Genomic DNA, 17,716 nt, shown 5'->3' with positions numbered 1-17,716 from the left:
AGAGGAGGAGGAGGACTACACTTACCCTCAGGTTCAGTTTCCAGAATGAAAACTTTCATGGAAGAGAGTTAGTTTGGAGAAATCCATGGTACAGCTGCCACACACACCAAAGGCTACAAACTGTGGTTTAGCAAAGGAAGCATAATACCTGTAGCTGAAGACTTTCAGCCACAGTTATAAAGTATTGAAGGAAAGGTAGGAGGTGGAAAGGGCATCAGTTCTGTGCCACTGTAGGACAGATTAAACTTGCAGGTGACGGAAGGAAAGAAGGAAACAGAGCACATCCCATGCTATGGAGAGCTACTAAAGGAATTTGATCTGGGTGGGAAATCCCATTCTATCCCTGAATCTTAATATCATGTGAATTTTAAGGAGGTTTCTATCTTTCATGACTGAGAAATCTGGACTGATAGAAGGTCCTTCAGATCCCACTTGACTTACTGTGTCTAACCACCTCAAGAGAAAAGCATAAGAGAAAGGCTAGCTACAACCACCCCTTCATTTGGTGGTCAGTGAAATTAAGTTACAAAAGCTTTAGCTCCTGCAGAAAACCCAATCATGCAGTTTTTGAAATAGATAATTATGACAAAAAAGAAATCCAGTCTTCCAACCATCCTTAAAACATTGAGCCTGTTACCGAAGGATTTGTACTGCAGTTTAATTTATATGAATTAATTAATCTGTGTTTTGTTTTGACTACTGTGTTCCTTGAGTGTGAATTCTTAGGGGCTCCTCCTTTCTGTTTAGACTAGGCTCTTCAAGGCAGGGACTTTTTATGGCTGGCTGTGCGTGATACTCAGAAGACCTCTGTGCAGACCTTAGAAGCTTATAGGCACTACTAGAATGCAGTATTGAATGAAAAAAAAAAAAGGCATTTTAAAATATTAGGTTTTACAGGAAACAGTGGTTTTTAGTCCCTCCATGCTTAGTTTTGTCCTCTGCTAAATATTTCTGGAGAAGAGAATTCACTGATATTACTGCTTGCTTACTCATGGCCTGAACATATAATGCAGAGTCACAGTCTGGGTTTGTTTTTTTTTCTTTTCTTCTTTTTTTTTTCTTTGTCCTGACAGAAAGATTTCGGGATTTACTGCTTCTGCATTCAAATCAAGATACAGAGATTCTGCCCATCTTTCAGCAGAGACGCTATCCCAAGTAAGTAAGATTGTCTTCTTGGGAGAAATAAAATCTTTATCTATTTGCAGCGAGGGAGAGTAAAGCATTTATAGCACCGTACATGCTTTTGGTGCAGAATCCTTAGACAGAGCTGTCAGGGAGCCACACTTGCACTGATCTCTGCAGTCTTTTGACTGATGTTGAGGAGAAGCAAACACGCATTGCAAGCACGCTCAGCTGTCAGTGGGGGAGGTGGTGATGGTGGTGGTGGTGGTGGTGGTGGAGCACAGATGTTGAGTTGCCTGGATCAGTGTCTGATGGAGCTTGTTTCTCTGTTGACACAGGTAGATGTTTTATCAGGCTAATCCCCATTCTTGTCTTCTGGGCTTCCATCATTGATGGTGACAGATTCCCTTGAATTTTAACAGGCTTTCCTCTGAAAGGCTGCAAACACTAGGAAACATTTTTTTCTGCCTTTTTTAAGGGTATATGTTTGCCTATATCCCTAAAGGGATTTAAAGAGTAGTGTTGAGTGTTAAGGAGGTCTTGAATGTATTGTGTATCCTGGACAATACCTCTTCTTTTTCCAAGTGACATACCTGAGTGAAGCAATAAAAGCTCTTTGCTGTTTTATCTACTAGAAGAAACAGTCACTTTCAGCTTCAACTGAGGCAGTGAAGGGGAAAGAAGAAGAAACAGTGCTCACATTAACCCTGACCAGAATGAGCAATGAAAGAATGCTAGTGCAGGGTGGACAGAGGGTGGATATGGAAGAAAGAATGTATTTAGACAGTCCTTCAATGATGGTGAAAACAAGCACAGTTATTTATTTTAGTTATTATTGTTAGGAGGTTTCTGAAATAGACAAGAAGTCAGTGAAGCTAGGTGTCAAATCTCTTTAAATCTGATAATACAATTTTTTTTAAGAACAGACAGTTAGGGAGGCTGAGTGCTGAAAGCCAGTCACATCCTCGCTGTGAGTACTTGAAAATAAACTACTGAAGGATGAAATCCTGATTCTGAAAATGACAAAGTTTTGCTTTGACTTCAAGGGAGACACAGATTTATCACCCTAAATTTCTTGTTTGCATTGTCCATTGTCACTATATAACTGGATACTGTGGAGGTCCTATATATGAAATAGTGGAAGGCACCATATGTGTACGGATTGATTTGCTTGTTTTGTTAGGACTTCCATGAATTATTACTTTTCTCCTTATCCTTTGGAACCCTGGCAGTATTATGCTTTGCTTGGCTTAGATTATTTCATTTTTGATATGGACACTGTCAGACTGGTCTGAGAAACCAGTTTGTTGTCCTTCCTCAAAGAACAGACTTATCTTTATATAAATCATTCCTAAGATGTTTGACTTTCCATTTCATTACATTCAATTTATTGCTAGCATTCTTGGCAAAAAGTCTACTAACAATATTACACACTGTCAGATTCATGGGCAAATGAGTTGTCTGTTGTCTTCTGACAGAAGATGTGTTCAACTCTTCAAAGATCACAGCGCAAATATCTTGTATGGAGCTCTGCTCCTCTTTGAAGTTATAGTGGCCTTGCATCTCAAAAAGGACACATGTTTTCAGCCATGTTACTTGGGAAGATTGTGTGCTTCCTCTAACATGCAAAAGTTGGCCAAATTTTGGCACCTAAGCAAAAATAAGTTTGCATATGTTCTTCAAAGCAATAGATTCTTGTTCATAGCATCATTGATTGGTGCAAATTTGCTCACTTGTTACAGAAATTTATCATATATTACAACCTGTTTAGAAACTGGTTGAACACTATTGACTTATCCAAATTTCCCCAGGGGTTGTCTTTTGAGCAAGGTACTTGAGTTTAGCAAAGTAGAAAACCTGTTTATCTTCATAATATATTTTGTCTTATTCCCATATGATTTTTTCACCTTTCCTATTCTCATTTTCTCCAAAGGGTTGGTTAACAGAAATTAAGGTAGTGAAGAGACAAATCTCCTAAATCAGTGTCCCTTTATGACTTCAACTGAGCAGTGGCTGGTTGTACTACATTAGGATCTGAGTAGGAAGACCATTTTAATGAGATGTTGTCACAGGGCACAAACTCAAGCTTGCAATGATTAAAGAAATCTGAAGAATATTGAAGGTTAAAAATAGAAGAGAATTTTTAGTAGTGACTTAGCTGAATAGCTTGACTAAGCAGGGCTTAGTAGGTAGAAAGGATAAAAGTTTTCACATATTAAAGAGACAAATGTCGAAAGGAAGGAGATTGGATAGGAGGATGTTCAGCACCACTCAGGATATTCAGAATCATTGCAATAAATATTAAAGGCTAAATGTGCAAACTATAATCCATCAACTTTTGGAAGAAATAGAAACCTTGGTGTTCTTACTTGAATTATGTTCTTGTTCATTTACTACATTAGGACCTGAGCTCTTTCCCAGGTAACAGCCAGATAATTTTGGGTGCATCTTGTTCTCAGAGATGTCCATGCACTGGAATGTCTGGAAGAAGTTTTCTAGAATATGCTGAATTTTCTGTGGTAGATGTGTCAAAGAAACTTGCTTTTCCCTCCTAGTTGATGGAGAAATGTGTGATATTTTTATTGCCCTTGTGTTTGCCTGAGTTTATTTGGACAGCTTTGGCTTAGCCAAGGAGCCAATACCTGCTCTGGCAAGCAGCAGATCTTACAAAGATCAAGTCTTATAAAGTTACACAGCACATCAGCTTGGCTTCTTGATGTACCACTGTGTGCCCACATGGCATCATGAGCACCAGTTCTCACCGTGGCCTCTGGGCTGGACACAACGCTCTGCCAGTTTGTGGGACAGCACCCACCCAGCCAGCCCGGCCTGCAGTATTTGTCCTCTCACTTTTCTTCAAGGGGTTGCAGAGCAGAAGGGGCTTGGCTCTATCTTATGCTTCAATCCCATGCCTAGAGTTTTTAAGGGTTTTTAATGAAAACACACTGCACTGCATGTAGTTACATGTAACAGGACTAGCAAGAACAATCTAATCCGGGCAAGTCATTTTGATACCTCAATGACAAACGTGGTTTAGGAATCAGATGTGACCACATACCCTTATCCACTTAATCTGGAAACTGACCTGTCCACAAAGAGAACTATTTTGAGGGGAAAACCTGTCTCCTTGCTGACACGAAGCCATTACCATGTCCACAAGGTTTCACATTCCTGAAACTAAGAATAAACCTGCAGCTGTGGGCAACCAAATGGATTGGGGTGCACAGCTGCCTGGGAAAACCCTCCGCATGCAAAACAAATGACAGACATATCTGCAGCTCCGTCCTGCTCTCCCTCACTCCACAAGCCTGCTGAAGTCACTGAGGGGAGTTAGGCCAACACAATCAGGTCTGTCAGCAAACCAAACTTTTTCCAACAAATCTTATCCCGACTCCTTACTTTTCAAATGAGCATTACGGCCCCTGTATCTCATAAAAAACCATTGAGGGTTTCACATTTAGCACATTTCTGCAGGAGCTTTTCTCATGTTGGTATCTGCTTCATGCTTTCCTTGCTTGTCCACTTTGCTGATTTTATTCCTACATGTTTTTTCCACAGTTTCACTCATAAAATGCAGGAACTGCTAGAGTGCAGCAAAGACTGCACAGGATTGCTCCTGAAGAAGGCACTATGCTCATTAATTTGGCTGCAGGGTCCAGCATGTGATAGGGTGCTTGGTGGTAGCAGGGGCTTAGGTTGCTCCATCCCTGCTGACTCCACTCTGCTCCTGACTGCCTGTGCTTTGTGCACAGGGAAAGGATATGCAATTGCCTTGAAGTGCCAGGGAGAAGTGCCACTTGTAGCTGGGCCTGATAGTGTCAAAAGAAAAAAGCAAACCCTAAAGAACAGAATGATAAGGAAAGTGATAAAAGAAGTGCAAGAGTGAGAAATTAGGTTGATGGGTGAATAAGGCAGGAGAGAGGCTGACATGGCACAAAGCAGCACTTAAAGAGGGATGTGCCAGAAATGCTACTGGCATTACAGGTTTTTAGCAGTTTTTTTTCTGTCTAGAAGTAACTTGACAGTTCATCCATACTTTATATTTTCAAGTTAGAGCTGAAATCCTCATATAAATATGTGGGGTTTTTTAGAGGGATTATTTGCTTCTTTTTTTTCCCCCTTCAGAAATATTTGCAGTCTTCACTCTTATCTTCTGTGGGTTTGATAAAAAAGTTTTTGGGTGATTCACAGATTTTAAGAACAGAAGGAGTGGTTATGTTCCAGCTAATTTGAGTCCCTTCTTAACATAAGCCATAGAGAATTACTGATAATCCCTGCAGCAAGTTTTTCACTCAGCCAGAGCAGGAATTTAGAATCAAATTGAGATGTTAAAATCTGGAAAACTCACAAGCCTTTAGATCAGCTTGTTTCACTTGTCAGTTTCTTCACCTGTGATAATTTTTTTAACTTCAGTTTCCAGTTTCTGCCATCGCACTGTACCATTTTATCCTGAAGAAGAAAGTCCTGTACCATCTGAAATGTCACCTCCATACAGAAGGGTGGAGATCAGTTTAAAACTTGCCCTTATCTTGAACAAAATAAATAATAATTTCTTGCAGGGTAAGGCTTGCTAAAGAGGTCTCTCTCCCAAAATCTTAAAACCTTTCAAAAGTTTTCCCACTTACTTTTAAAATAAAGTGAAATAAACAAAAACAAAAAGCACAAAAGGAAAAAAAAAGGCAGAAATGAAGAAAAACAACATTTTGGTGACTGTTTCCATAATGTGTATCAAGAGAAGTAACAGCACTTCTTCATAGAATAAGGAGACTATCTAAACTCATAAATTTGGCTGTATAAGAAATAAATCTTTATTATTTAAATGGAATGGCAAAGTCTTGAATTTTGGAGAAAAAAATGAACTTAAACCTATCAGGTATGATGAAATAATATTCCAAATGCATTTACTTTTAATTCTTTTGTATATGTTCACAGTAAATTAAGGTAGTCTTCTTGTGTATGCACAAAAATGCTGGTAATTTTCACATCATGAAAAACCCCAGAAAATACAACTTCTTGATATATATGTATGTATCTTCAAATACATATTTCTGAAGGTCATCTTTGAATAGCTGTGGTGAAATTTCAGCTCAAAAAAGCTAAATGATGTTATTCAATTCTCATCATGGAGAAGTCTAGACAAATAGACGGCAGAAAGTTAGTGCCCTCCCTAAACCATTGTGTCTTCTGGTTCCCAATTATTTATTTTAATGATAATGGATCTGTGGCAATTTCCTACAGCTTGAGATCTGAGCCAAGAAACAGATAAAATTTCATAAATAATACCCCAGGAATAAAGCTTATGTCTTATTTGCAGCTGTCTTGAGAACATTTTTCTTTTTAGAGGAAAATAATTTGTGTCTAACACAAGAAAGTAGTGAGATATGGCTGCTGGAAGTGATGCTTCTCAGGCAGTGCACCCACTGAGATTCCCTTGAATCACAGATTGAAATGAGCATAAGAGCAGCTAGCAGAGCATGGCCTAGAAACCCAGTTCAGTTTGCATTAGAAACAAAGGCAACAACTTCCCTGATGTTCTTCAAGGGGGAAAATTGTGACCTATGTGTTCATCACTGAGTCTTCATTGCAAAGGCAAAGAGATTTTTAATTTTAAAAAGAGGTGGAGAACTTTTAAGGAGTGGTTTTCTATTAAAGGCTCCCTGTGAAGTGCTTTACAAAAGATGTCCTCTTATTATAGAGGAAAAACCGAGGCATGGAACTCTGATGTAAGGTACCAGCATCATCCAGGAACAATTCTCCTTGGGATGAGATCAGAAATAGAAATCAGGTCTTCCACAGTCCTCTCAGTTGTGTGCAGTTGGCTCTCTCATCTGAAATAACATCTATCCTCTTTTCCACTGCAAAAACACGTGGCCTGCCCATATTGCTGAAATCAGATGGGAAGGTGCCAAATGAAGGAGCCTTTCAGAAGTGCCCACACAAGCACTTTAAATGCTTTGTGTGGCATTGTACATGAAGCATGAAAATTACTGGTTTTGAAATGCTCCAAGATTTATTTCAAAATGCAGGCTAGAAGCAAACTATCTCATCATCAGTCTCTGTCCTCAGAAACCTGAGTTTCAGAGAATTTTGATGACTTGATTAAAAAAGAGACTTTGATGACTTGATTAAAAAAGAGACCTGCTTAAGGAGGAACGACCTTTAAAAGAAATTCAAGCTGTTTGAGAATAATATTTTTATGAGGTTAGGGTTTTGTCTCTTTTTTTTTTTTAATTTTTTTAGTGTGGCTTTTTGCAGCGATAACACCTTATTCTGTAGAGTTTACAAACCAGTGCAAGGCTGAGCTCCATGATAATAAAACCTTCATTCTAATTAAAGTCCATTTTCCTGTCATTAGAGGTTTCTACAAAATGGAAAGAATAATATCAATGGGGTAGCTGGTAGCTATTCATTAAAAAGAGCAATCGTATTACAGGAGTAAAAATGCAACTATTGGATCTAAATTTTTTTGAAACTGAAATGAAAACAGAAAGAAAGAGGACAGTAATTCATACTGTACATTACATATTTGAGCTCAGATTCTGAAAAGAGCACATGTGAACCCATCCAGATAATATCAAATGGAACCAAATCAGTATCTTGAAATATTAGGACTACACATTAAACTAAGAAATGGCTCATAAATTTCTCAAGACATAGGCTATATTTGTTTAGAGTACCAGTACAGTACTGCAGTAACTTGCAAAATAAAGACACTTTTGTTCTGTTTCCAGTAGCCTCAAGTTCATGTAACAACAGCACAGAGTGAACCAGTTCCCTTGATGTCAAGAGGAATTTTGCTGCTAATTTCAATAGGGCTCAGACCTGAAATCTAAAGCACAAGTATAAATCTTTCTAGGTAGAAAGATGTGGGGAAAAAAAAAAAGAGATTTGTGCAGCAACATACATGCAAAACTGAAGCTCCATGTGCATATGTATTCTCTTTTAGATGCTGCTTGAACTTACCTGTTTATCATAGCATAGTTGTGGCTCATTATGGCTCATAGCAGGCATGAACTGTTCCTTGCAAAACATTGTGGTGATCCTAGTTGAAAATGGGAAATGGCTGACTGAGAATAAAAGATGATTAAACCTCTCACAACTTTTGGGAGATGAAATCATTGCTTTGTTCAAAGTGAAGGAGGTAAGACAAATCATTAGAGATGGTTTTCATTTGGCTGTCTGGGAGTATGAGCATGGTTTTTGATAAAGCTTGCCAATTAATTGATACATACATGTCTACTACTCAACAGCATCATGAGACTGTGAGGAGTTATCTGCCACCAGATATCTTGAGGGATGTTTTTTTTAAAACAACTCAAACACAAGTTATAGTAGTTTGATACTGAAAGTATTAGTGAGGTTCTTTGATTCATTATGTAAGAGAGTTAAAATGATCTCTTCTGCCCTTATATCCAATTTTATCATAGTTTTAAAAGTAATGACTTATATTAGTTTAAAAAAAGTAGTTTCACAATTACCATAGTTACAGCAATCCAAGCACCAGGCTCTGGAAAAGAAGAGAAACAAGTGCTAAGGAGTTTTAGTTGTTGACAGTATTAATTTCCTCCTGGAGTTAGCAGTCCTGTGCAACCTACTCCATGCAGGGGTTGAACTTGATCACCTCCAGAGGTCCCTTCCAACTCCAACCACTTTTTGGTTCCATGTGACTCTGGGTAAAAGGGGACAGCATCATTCATTCTGTCCTATACGCCTACCTGCACATTAGCATTTTTATTTTTGGCCCCATTCTTTCAGTGAGGGACCCCAAGGCTGTTAAAGGAGGCAACATCTTTGGTGTTTTGTTAGTAAGTCTTGGTGGAAAAAGGAGAAAAGAAAGATTCCAGCTATAATAAGGGGCAAAATGGACTATGTTATGCCCCTAAACATTTGGAGGAAAAAGAAGAATCTGCCTGCCATGTTGTCCTTTGTGTTTCATGTTAGACATGAGCCATAAATGTACTTCCTGGTCTTTAACAATGGTAGTAATTTATCAACACTCTTTGCAGTTCTGGCCATTTGCCAAATAGGTTTGAAGGTGCAGGTAAAGTGTGAGATAAGCATTTCATGTGTATTACAAGTGTCTCTTCATGCTTTAATACTGCAGAGGAGAGGAAAGCACAAACATTCAAGACAAAGGAGACTGTTAGTATTCTAGTTTTGCATAAAATGGGCAAAGATGGTTTGTTCTTTTCAGGACATGAGCCTGGATTTAAGTTTTAGCAGCCTTTTGGTGCATGGCACTGGTGGAGTGGTTTAATTCTGAGTGCCAGGCTCTTTAAGGTATATGTGAGGGAGACACTCACATTTCTTTTTCATGAAACTTGTTGGCCTATAAACTCTTGGTGATAATCAGAGGCAGCAACAGGCCCATGTTGATCTAACAGCCATTCCTCGTCTCTTCAGAGAAATATATAGGAGACCTGGGCTGTGGGATGCCAAGAGGACCACCCTGAATTGAGCATCCCCAAATATACAGGTCAGCCCCATTTCATGGAGGAAGTTGTCTCAACATCTGGGCTAGAGCTTAGCTCAGAACTATGAAGTTGTAAAAATTGGCAGTGGTGGAAAAGCTGTCTCATCCTATAGTATGTTATTGTAGATGTTAATTATCCTCACTCATGAGGATAGGAGTTGGCTGCTCGTTGATAGTGCCCAGTGGGCCAAGCCTAGCCCCAAGGAAACTTCTTCTGTGACCTTGTCAAGTGGTTTGAAAGAATCACAAGTGCTTTTGAGTGGCCAGACAGCTAGCAGCTGGAAAACATTGCTAGCAGCTGCAGGACTGCAACAGTCATGATATTAGCTGCCAAATCCTTTCTGATTGTTGCCTAATCGGCTGGCTGAGGCTGCTCACAAACAGAGTTGGAGACTAAAGTAGATAAGTCCAAACACAAAAGCTGTTTGAATAGAGGATATGTACTGATTTTTTGGATGTTGAAGATGAATTTGGTGTTATTCAGAGTTTCTGGTTGTTGTTTTTTAATAGAAGAATCTTGTGGGTTACACATTTGCAGAAAATTATTAGTCTAAGCATCTGCTCCTAACGTGAGGCATCAGGTGTGTCAAGTGAGGTGATTAATGATGCGTTTCTGTTGTATCAAGAATGTGGTGACATTTTTTCTTCCATTAAAGCAGTGAGAGAAGGTGTATTGTAGGCACCAACCAGAAAGAAAAGATATGAAAATAATTTGCTTTAGAGCCTAATAACTTTGATATAATACTTTGCTTTATGTCCTAATTATCCATTGCTGTCAAGGTATCTTTATAAAACAAGGTTTAAATTAAATTTTTGTGGGGTTGAAAGTCATGTAGAATCAAACTCTCATTTAAAATCCAACATTTAAAACTTTTTCATTTCTCTGGGAGCTTCTATAAAGCAAAATTGCTGCCTACTCCAAAAACCCCCACAGCATCAGGGTCAGTCCTCTTACCTCAGGTCTGCTTCACCAGTATGGAGGTGATAACCTATATTACAAATGTTCTCTGTATTCTCTCTAGTTTCAAAAAATACTCCAAAGTGTCTTATGAAAGCAAAATGCCTGAGAGTTTCCAAGGTCTTGTTCTCCCTCTGCATGGTGCATCATGATGTTACATAAGGATATTATAACTTTGCATTTCCACTCAGTGTATACTGTGTCTTCAAGATTAAAATAGGTTTTCTAGGTACATTAGTGCTGGTGATTTCTAATATTCTTCATGTTTAATTAGTTCTTTTACTTGCATGGATAGCTGAGGTTTCCTAAATAATATTTGAAATGCACACATGCGTTTACAGTGGTTTCTTCAAAACGAAGGTATTTGCATCCCTTCTCAAAAGACTTTTGAAAACTATTTTTACTTTTTTTTTTTGGTGCCTTATTTCCTAATGTTGTTGGGGAAATACAGCAATGGAAGTGGCTGTTAGCAATTTTCTATCATGTGGTGCTCTTTTGCCACAACAAGCAAAGAAATGGTGGCAGAACTGAGCCATCTATTTTCCTGTGCTTCAACTTGGACAAGGTAAATCATGTAGGTGTAATGTTATCTTGTGAAGGAGTCACAAACCTGATGTTCTGGCTGTGTGGGCATCATGAAGATGAAACTCTGTGATCTTAATAATACACCAAGAGTATCTCCTGCCACTGCAGTTTTTAAGGGAACCATCTCTAGGATTTCAGCACGTCACTCCATGAGTAAGAGTTTGAAGTGCGTTGGAGAGATCCCACTCACTTTCCTCAAATCTAGGAAACTGGCATTTCATTCAAGCTGGTATAAGGTAAACTCTGGAGTTGTGAACTGAACCCAGGCTTTCCATAATTTTTTTTTTAGTATAAGCTGAAAGAACAACTAGAAAGTATCAAAATATATTTATTAAGCTGATGCAGTGAGCAATTCAGAGTCAGAAGTTCAGTGCCAGTGTTTCTGAGTGCTGCTGTCCTGAAGGATCACTGCTGGTCTGTAAACAGCAGTGTAATAGTCATTGGTTACATATTTAAGTTATGCCAGAGTGAAATGCTGTGCTGCTTTCCATCCAGAAAGAGCAGACTTTATGTGAAGGACAGTTGTTACATGCCAGCCCCTCTGTCACCCCTGTTTTGTTTCAAGGAGACAACATGAAATTCTGCATCAACTCACATATGTCAGACATGGCTGCTGAACTGAAGCAAAAGGAAAAAACCTCTACTATAATTTGTTTTTTGAATAGTGGGAAGGGAAGGGAAGGGAAGGGAAGGGAAGGGAAGGGAAGGGAAGGGAAGGGAAGGGAAGGGAAGGGAAGGGAAGGGAAGGGAAGGGAAGGGAAGGGAAGGGAAGGGAAGGGAAGGGAAGGGAAGGTCAGATGTAACTTTCTGTTTTGTGCACAGTCCATACATTACATGGAAAAAGATTTCTTAGTTCAAAAGAGTACCCTGTTGATCAGCAGAGCAAAATGTAATGAGCTTGTTCAGTGACACAGGCTGTAATGAGAGTCTCTGGGCACTGCTCTTCTGTGACAGGCAAGCCATGTTGGTATTAATGGACAACCTCATCTCCCTCTGTTTTGTACTGGGAAGGAGGGTTGAAGGAATGTCTTGTTCATTTATTTGTGAATTGCTGTGTCCTGATGTGAGAACAGGCTAAGTTCAGCATCTGCAAATCTTCTTTCACACATGGTTCCATTTGAACATCTTAATTCCAAGGTCTAAGTGCAGCAGAATGGCTGTCCCTGGAGCTCAGCCCCTGCTTCCCTCTTTTCAGAGTCAGCAGAAGCTGAGATGGGGAACTTTCCTAGCTTTTACTGCTCCATCTGTAGCCGTGCCTTGCTGTCTGAGAGCATAGTTAGTGTGCATCTGTATACATTTTGTCTTTCTGTTGTTAGATGGCAGTAACTGGATATGTAATGGTTGATGGTTAACTTTTTTAATTGGTGCATATTTGCACAACAGTGAAGGAATCCACTTTAAAGAAGCCATGCAAAGAGGAGCTATCAAAATTTGATCTGTCTCTCTCAAGTAATTTGATAGCAAAATAGAGCAGGTTGGTTGCAGGCAGCTCTTAAGAGCATCACTTGATTTAAGAAATCCATTTATGTCTGCATTTGCTATTCCAGCTATTTGTGGGCAGAGGCACCCCCCTCACCAATTTAACTTTGTTTTTAGTTATTTGGCCCTGCACTCAGATTCTGGCACCAGTGAATAGCATGTGCACCATGTAGAAATGTTTTGGCAATTATATCCAATTAGGTTTAGCTTGTTCCCTTGTTCGATCCTTCTTATGATATCCAGTAAGAAGACTCATGACTGGGATATTAAGCATCTATTAATAAACCAAAAATATCTCAATTTTGCAGAGTCTGGGGTCTGTTTATCTCTGTACTGAAGGTTCCTTGAAGAATGAAATTTCAAGGGAAATTATCATTAAAACTGCTTCACAGAAAAATATATATTAAAAGTAATTCTAAGTCATGTATGGTTTTATTGTCATTGGGCCACTTGTGTTAAAAACCCCCCTGGGCACTCAGGTATTTGAACACTGTCATCTAAGGTTAGCTGAACTGATGAAATAGGATCAACAAGGAGATAACAAGGATGGTGGCTTTATCCACAGTCATCTGTCCCCTTTCTTTAATTTGTTTGCCTTGGCAAGGCTTCTCCAGTGAGACATGAAGCTATTGCTTACCCTTTTTTAAACTGTCAGGTCACATCTAAAGATAAAAGCCATCAGTTGGGCAGCTGGAAACCATAAAACAAATATCTAGAAACACTCCTTTGTGTAATGTTGTACTCCTTTCCTTTTACTTGCTCATTAAAGATTCTGATCCATTTATTGATGAAATTTATGACCACCATTACAGGGTATTTATGGGCCTCACAAACTTTTAATGAAGTCATTTTTGCAATGCTTGTCTCTATCTGAGAAATACAACTATTTCTGTCTAACAGGTAGATACTGTCACATGTCAAGCTGACTTGCCCAGGTTCTCCTAAGAAAGGTATGACAGAGACTGGGTCGATCCCAGCACAGCACCTAAGCTGCTGCATTCCTCCTTTCTCTTTTTGCTCTTTGTAAAGTTCCTATACCAAGGGGGAAGTTGATTAGAGATCTTTAGGCACTTACACAGCAGTTGAAGTGATGTTAGAAACATTCAGTGGTGGTTTAGCAAATGGTTGATATATGCAGCCATTAGGAAAAACAGTAATGTAGTTTTCAGAATCTCAGAGAGGATTCAGAACCAGACAACCAAACAGTATATTCTGGACAACCAGAAAGTATTCACTCGTCCGTCCAATTTTACCTTTACAATTTGTTTAAAATACAGGTTTTAAGGGAATCCTTAAACAGAAGCAAACTAAGTGATATGTGGAACACCTAAATCACTGATCACAGCTGATGGATAAAGAGTGAGGTCTTACAAAGATGAAGTTTAGTAGATACACAGAACCTAGAGGGCTGGAATTTCATCCAGTCTGTACTACCCATGTCCTATGGCAAAAAAGCTGTTCCACTAAAGCTAATGTACTTTTATAGTGTATTTCTGCCTGATAATACACCTTATACTCCTGCAGAACTAAATTCTGATATCATGCAGTTCAGTGGCGTTTTTGCCATTTGTTTTGTACTGGAATCAGATTTTTTTTTCTATAGAGAATTCAGCAAAGTATTATCTAGATAAGGATATAGCACAGTGTATTAAATGAAGAAAAAGTCAATGTTGACAGGTGGGAAGCAGCAAATAGTTCTTAAGCAGAGAGCTTTAAAATGAGTAAGGTATCAAATAGGGAGCAATTCATCTTGGGATGTGTTCTTTTAATATATCAAATAATGAATGATAAGGAGGGAGATGTAAACACCAAGTTAATTAAATCCTTGGATGATATTGAACCAGGGAGGATAGTGTATATCAGAGCAGCTGGAATGAAATTTCTGAATCATCTGGCAAATTTTAGGTGATGGATGGAAGAAAAGGAAGATGAGTTCCAATAGGCAGGAATGTCAGACAGTTCATCAAAAGAGAAATTGTTGAATAAGAAAGACTGACATGGGGTGGGGAAACTGTTAGGCTCATACTTTATAACAGCCTTTGTCTGTGTGTATTAAAGTGTGAAATGTTAGCATCATAGAATCATTAAGGCTGGAACAAAACCTCCAAGATTATCGAGTCCAACCTGTGACCAAACATCACTAAGTCAACTAAACCGTTCCACTAATGTAGTGCCTTGCACATTCATTTTTTGAACACTTCCAGCAATGGTGACTGGATGTCACCAAAGTTTAACCATCCTTTCAGTGAAAAAATTCTTCCTCATGTGCAACCTGAATCTCCCCTGGCAGAGCTTGAGTCTATGTCCTTTTGTTCTGTCGCTGGTTGCCTGGGAGCAGACTCTGGCTACAGCCTCCTTTCAGGCAGTTGTAGAGAGTGATAAGGTCCCTCCTGTGCTTCCTTTTTTCCAGGCTAAACAACGCCAGCTCCCTCAGTCACTCCTCATAGGACTTAATCCAGACCCTTCATCAGCTTCATTGCCCTTGTCAGTCTGGACTCATTCCAGCAGCTCAATGTCTTGCAATGAGGGACCCAAAACTGAACACAGGATTTGAGGTGCAGCCTCAAGTAAAGTTAAGCATTTAGCTAATTAAACTTAAACTAAACCCTATCTCATGGAGAAGAGTTCTGAGAATGTGTTGCTTTCTAGTTTCACCAAAACAAAGAGCATTAACTGAAGATGTAAGTGACATTCTGGAAATTACAGTGGATAAGCATGAGAGAGATGGAATTAAAAGTGTGAACTTCTCCTCTCTGACTGGTCAACAGTATCATTTGAGATTAAACCTGAGACACAGTCTTGGGATCTGCATCTCACAATGATGACAAACATGGTGGGGATCAGTGTGGAGGTGCAAGACACTGATTTTGTGCAAGAAGTCTCACGTGTCACGAGTTGTTGTATATAATGACAAGACCAGTCACACCCAGTGGTGTTTCTCTGTATATATGCACAGCAGCTTCAGGAATCCTGGTCGATAGGAGATGATATTGAACCTGCAGGAGAGGCTCCTTTGGCTTAGACCCCGACTCTGTGCCAGAGGTGTTAATTCTGCTGTGACGGCCACCGTCTGTTCTGTTCAGTCACCTTGTCCTACAGGAGTGTCTCACACCCAATGGGTTGTAGATCTCAGGATATTTATGAAAAGTGAGGGTGGGAAGGGTTAGGAAAAGCATGATGTATTTGCAGTAATTAAATACTAGTCCCATATCTCTCTGTCTCTTACCAAATCTCTCACCTGTTTTGTTTGGGATCACCTGTTCTCTGTAAGCTTCTTAAATGTAACTCAAAGAGAAATGCTAAAAAGTAAGGCTCTGTTAATATGAGCACATAGAAAGGTAAGAGCTTGAAGGAATTAAAAAATTCAAGGGATAAAAATTTCTTTATTTTGAATAGCCTAAGGCAGCTGCACAGAGGCATCTTTGTATGGCTAGAAAGGTAATAGCAATGACACTGCCACCTATGAATAATAATGCCATTATACAGGGACTTGAAACTGGAACACTGCAGACAATAATAGGCCATTCACTCTGAAAAACAGAACTGGAAATAAGAAGCTGGAGCATAGTCAGAGAAAAACAAAGAGGAGGTCAAGATAGTCAGGACTGCATTGAGCTCATCTATGATGTAATGCAGTATATTTTCTGGTGGATGATAAGCTTCTGCCAATGAATCTATGTGCAGACTCATCTGTAGGCTTCTGTTGACTTCAGAAATTCCTGCTCCAAGTTGGGTGATCTCATCTTTAGTCTGCCATTTTATTCCAAATGTATATGGTTCAGTCTACTGCTGGGCAGGTGTTCTTTCTTTACATTTTGGCCTTGCCAGTTGTCCGTATCCCCTTCCAGATAAGAGACTCTCTGCCTAAGGAAATGAGCTGGTCTGACCATCACTGAACATCTGGAAGCCATCTGAAGTTGCATTATCACTATCTTGCAGACCTCTCTCTTCAACTCTCAGAGGCATATTTAGAGAATTTCTTTCTAGGCTTTCTGGCAGCTAAATTCAAGCAAAGATACTTTACAGACCCCAAGCCAATAATGACTTGCTTCATGAAACTGCCCCAAAGGTAACCTAGTTCTATAGGCATAATCACTGGCCTGTAGAGGATGTGAAGCTCATGGAGAACATCAACATCTTTCCTTAAAAGAAGTGTAGCCAAGAGAGACATTGTTTTAAAAAGAGAGTTTTCCAGATAAAAGATGGGCTTGTGACTGGACAAAGGCACTTTGTTTACCCAATGAAAGCCCTAAGACAGGAAGGAGTTTGCAGTGAGACACGGCAGATTTTTCTAGGGATTGTATTACATTTTAGATAGAATATTTGTGTTTAGGTTTAATATGTATTGAGGATTCCATTTTATTGCAGAAGTAACTGCTTCATTCCAACTGCAGAATTTGTTGTGAGATTTGCCTTTCTGTGTTTTTTCTTTATATTGTCTTAATTTTGAATTCTTTGTCTCAACTTAATCCAGTCCAGAGAGCCTGAGTGGGCTGACTTTAGAGAGAGCTATGATATGACCGTCCTTGTCTTCATATTGATCTGCTGGCAGCTGTATCTGCCAGCACTTCAGTCAGCTGCTTCTCTCCTCCCCTTTTGTTTCTGAAAATACCTAGCTAGGATTTTAAATCTTCTGCTTTGTCATCCTTGTGATTTGTCAGCAGAAGCCAGCTTTTCTTTCCCCATCCCTTAGGTGTACTGGAGCTTGACTGGGAAAGCCTACGGCAGGTGACGATGTTCAACTAGAGTGGTCTTTTTTCCCCAGCCTACTCTATCCAAAGAAGTATTTTGCCCTTTGGTATAATATGTCTCCTGAGTATATTTGTAAATGGAAAGGACCTGCCAGGGGTATAAAACTCATGTATGTGCTGTCTGGCTTTCCTGAGTCCTGAACTCCCATGTAGTTCTCCCATTCTTACTTCAATGGAAAATACCCAAACCCTGGCTTGAGGGCTTAAGTCTGCATTAGGCTTCCAGTACTGGTTAATATATAATAATTAGAGATGTGAAAAACTTGAAACAGCATCTGAAATATACAATGGGGTTGCATCAATATGCATCAGTATGGAAAGGGGTCAGTGGTCTTTGGTGGTCTTGAT

General features: G+C 39.3%; 1 protein-coding gene across 2 annotated transcripts in view; it reads left to right on the top strand.

Moving 5' to 3' along the window:
- The window catches only part of NOX4 (NADPH oxidase 4), a 100,638-nt gene that overhangs the window by 63,859 nt on the left and 19,063 nt on the right, over nt 1-17,716 (top strand). For both annotated transcript variants that reach the window (XM_066570392.1, XM_066570383.1), the window contains exon 13: nt 1,074-1,155. In XM_066570392.1, the coding sequence (XP_066426489.1) occupies nt 1,074-1,155 (82 nt within the window). The remainder of the gene's footprint in view (nt 1-1,073; nt 1,156-17,716) is intronic.

The sequence above is a fragment of the Molothrus aeneus genome, chromosome 2 (assembly GCF_037042795.1).
Source record: "Molothrus aeneus isolate 106 chromosome 2, BPBGC_Maene_1.0, whole genome shotgun sequence".
In the NCBI taxonomy this organism is placed as follows: domain Eukaryota; kingdom Metazoa; phylum Chordata; class Aves; order Passeriformes; family Icteridae; genus Molothrus; species Molothrus aeneus.
The sequence above is the reverse complement of the archived record's forward strand: the minus strand, read 5'-3'. Positions and strand labels throughout refer to the sequence as shown.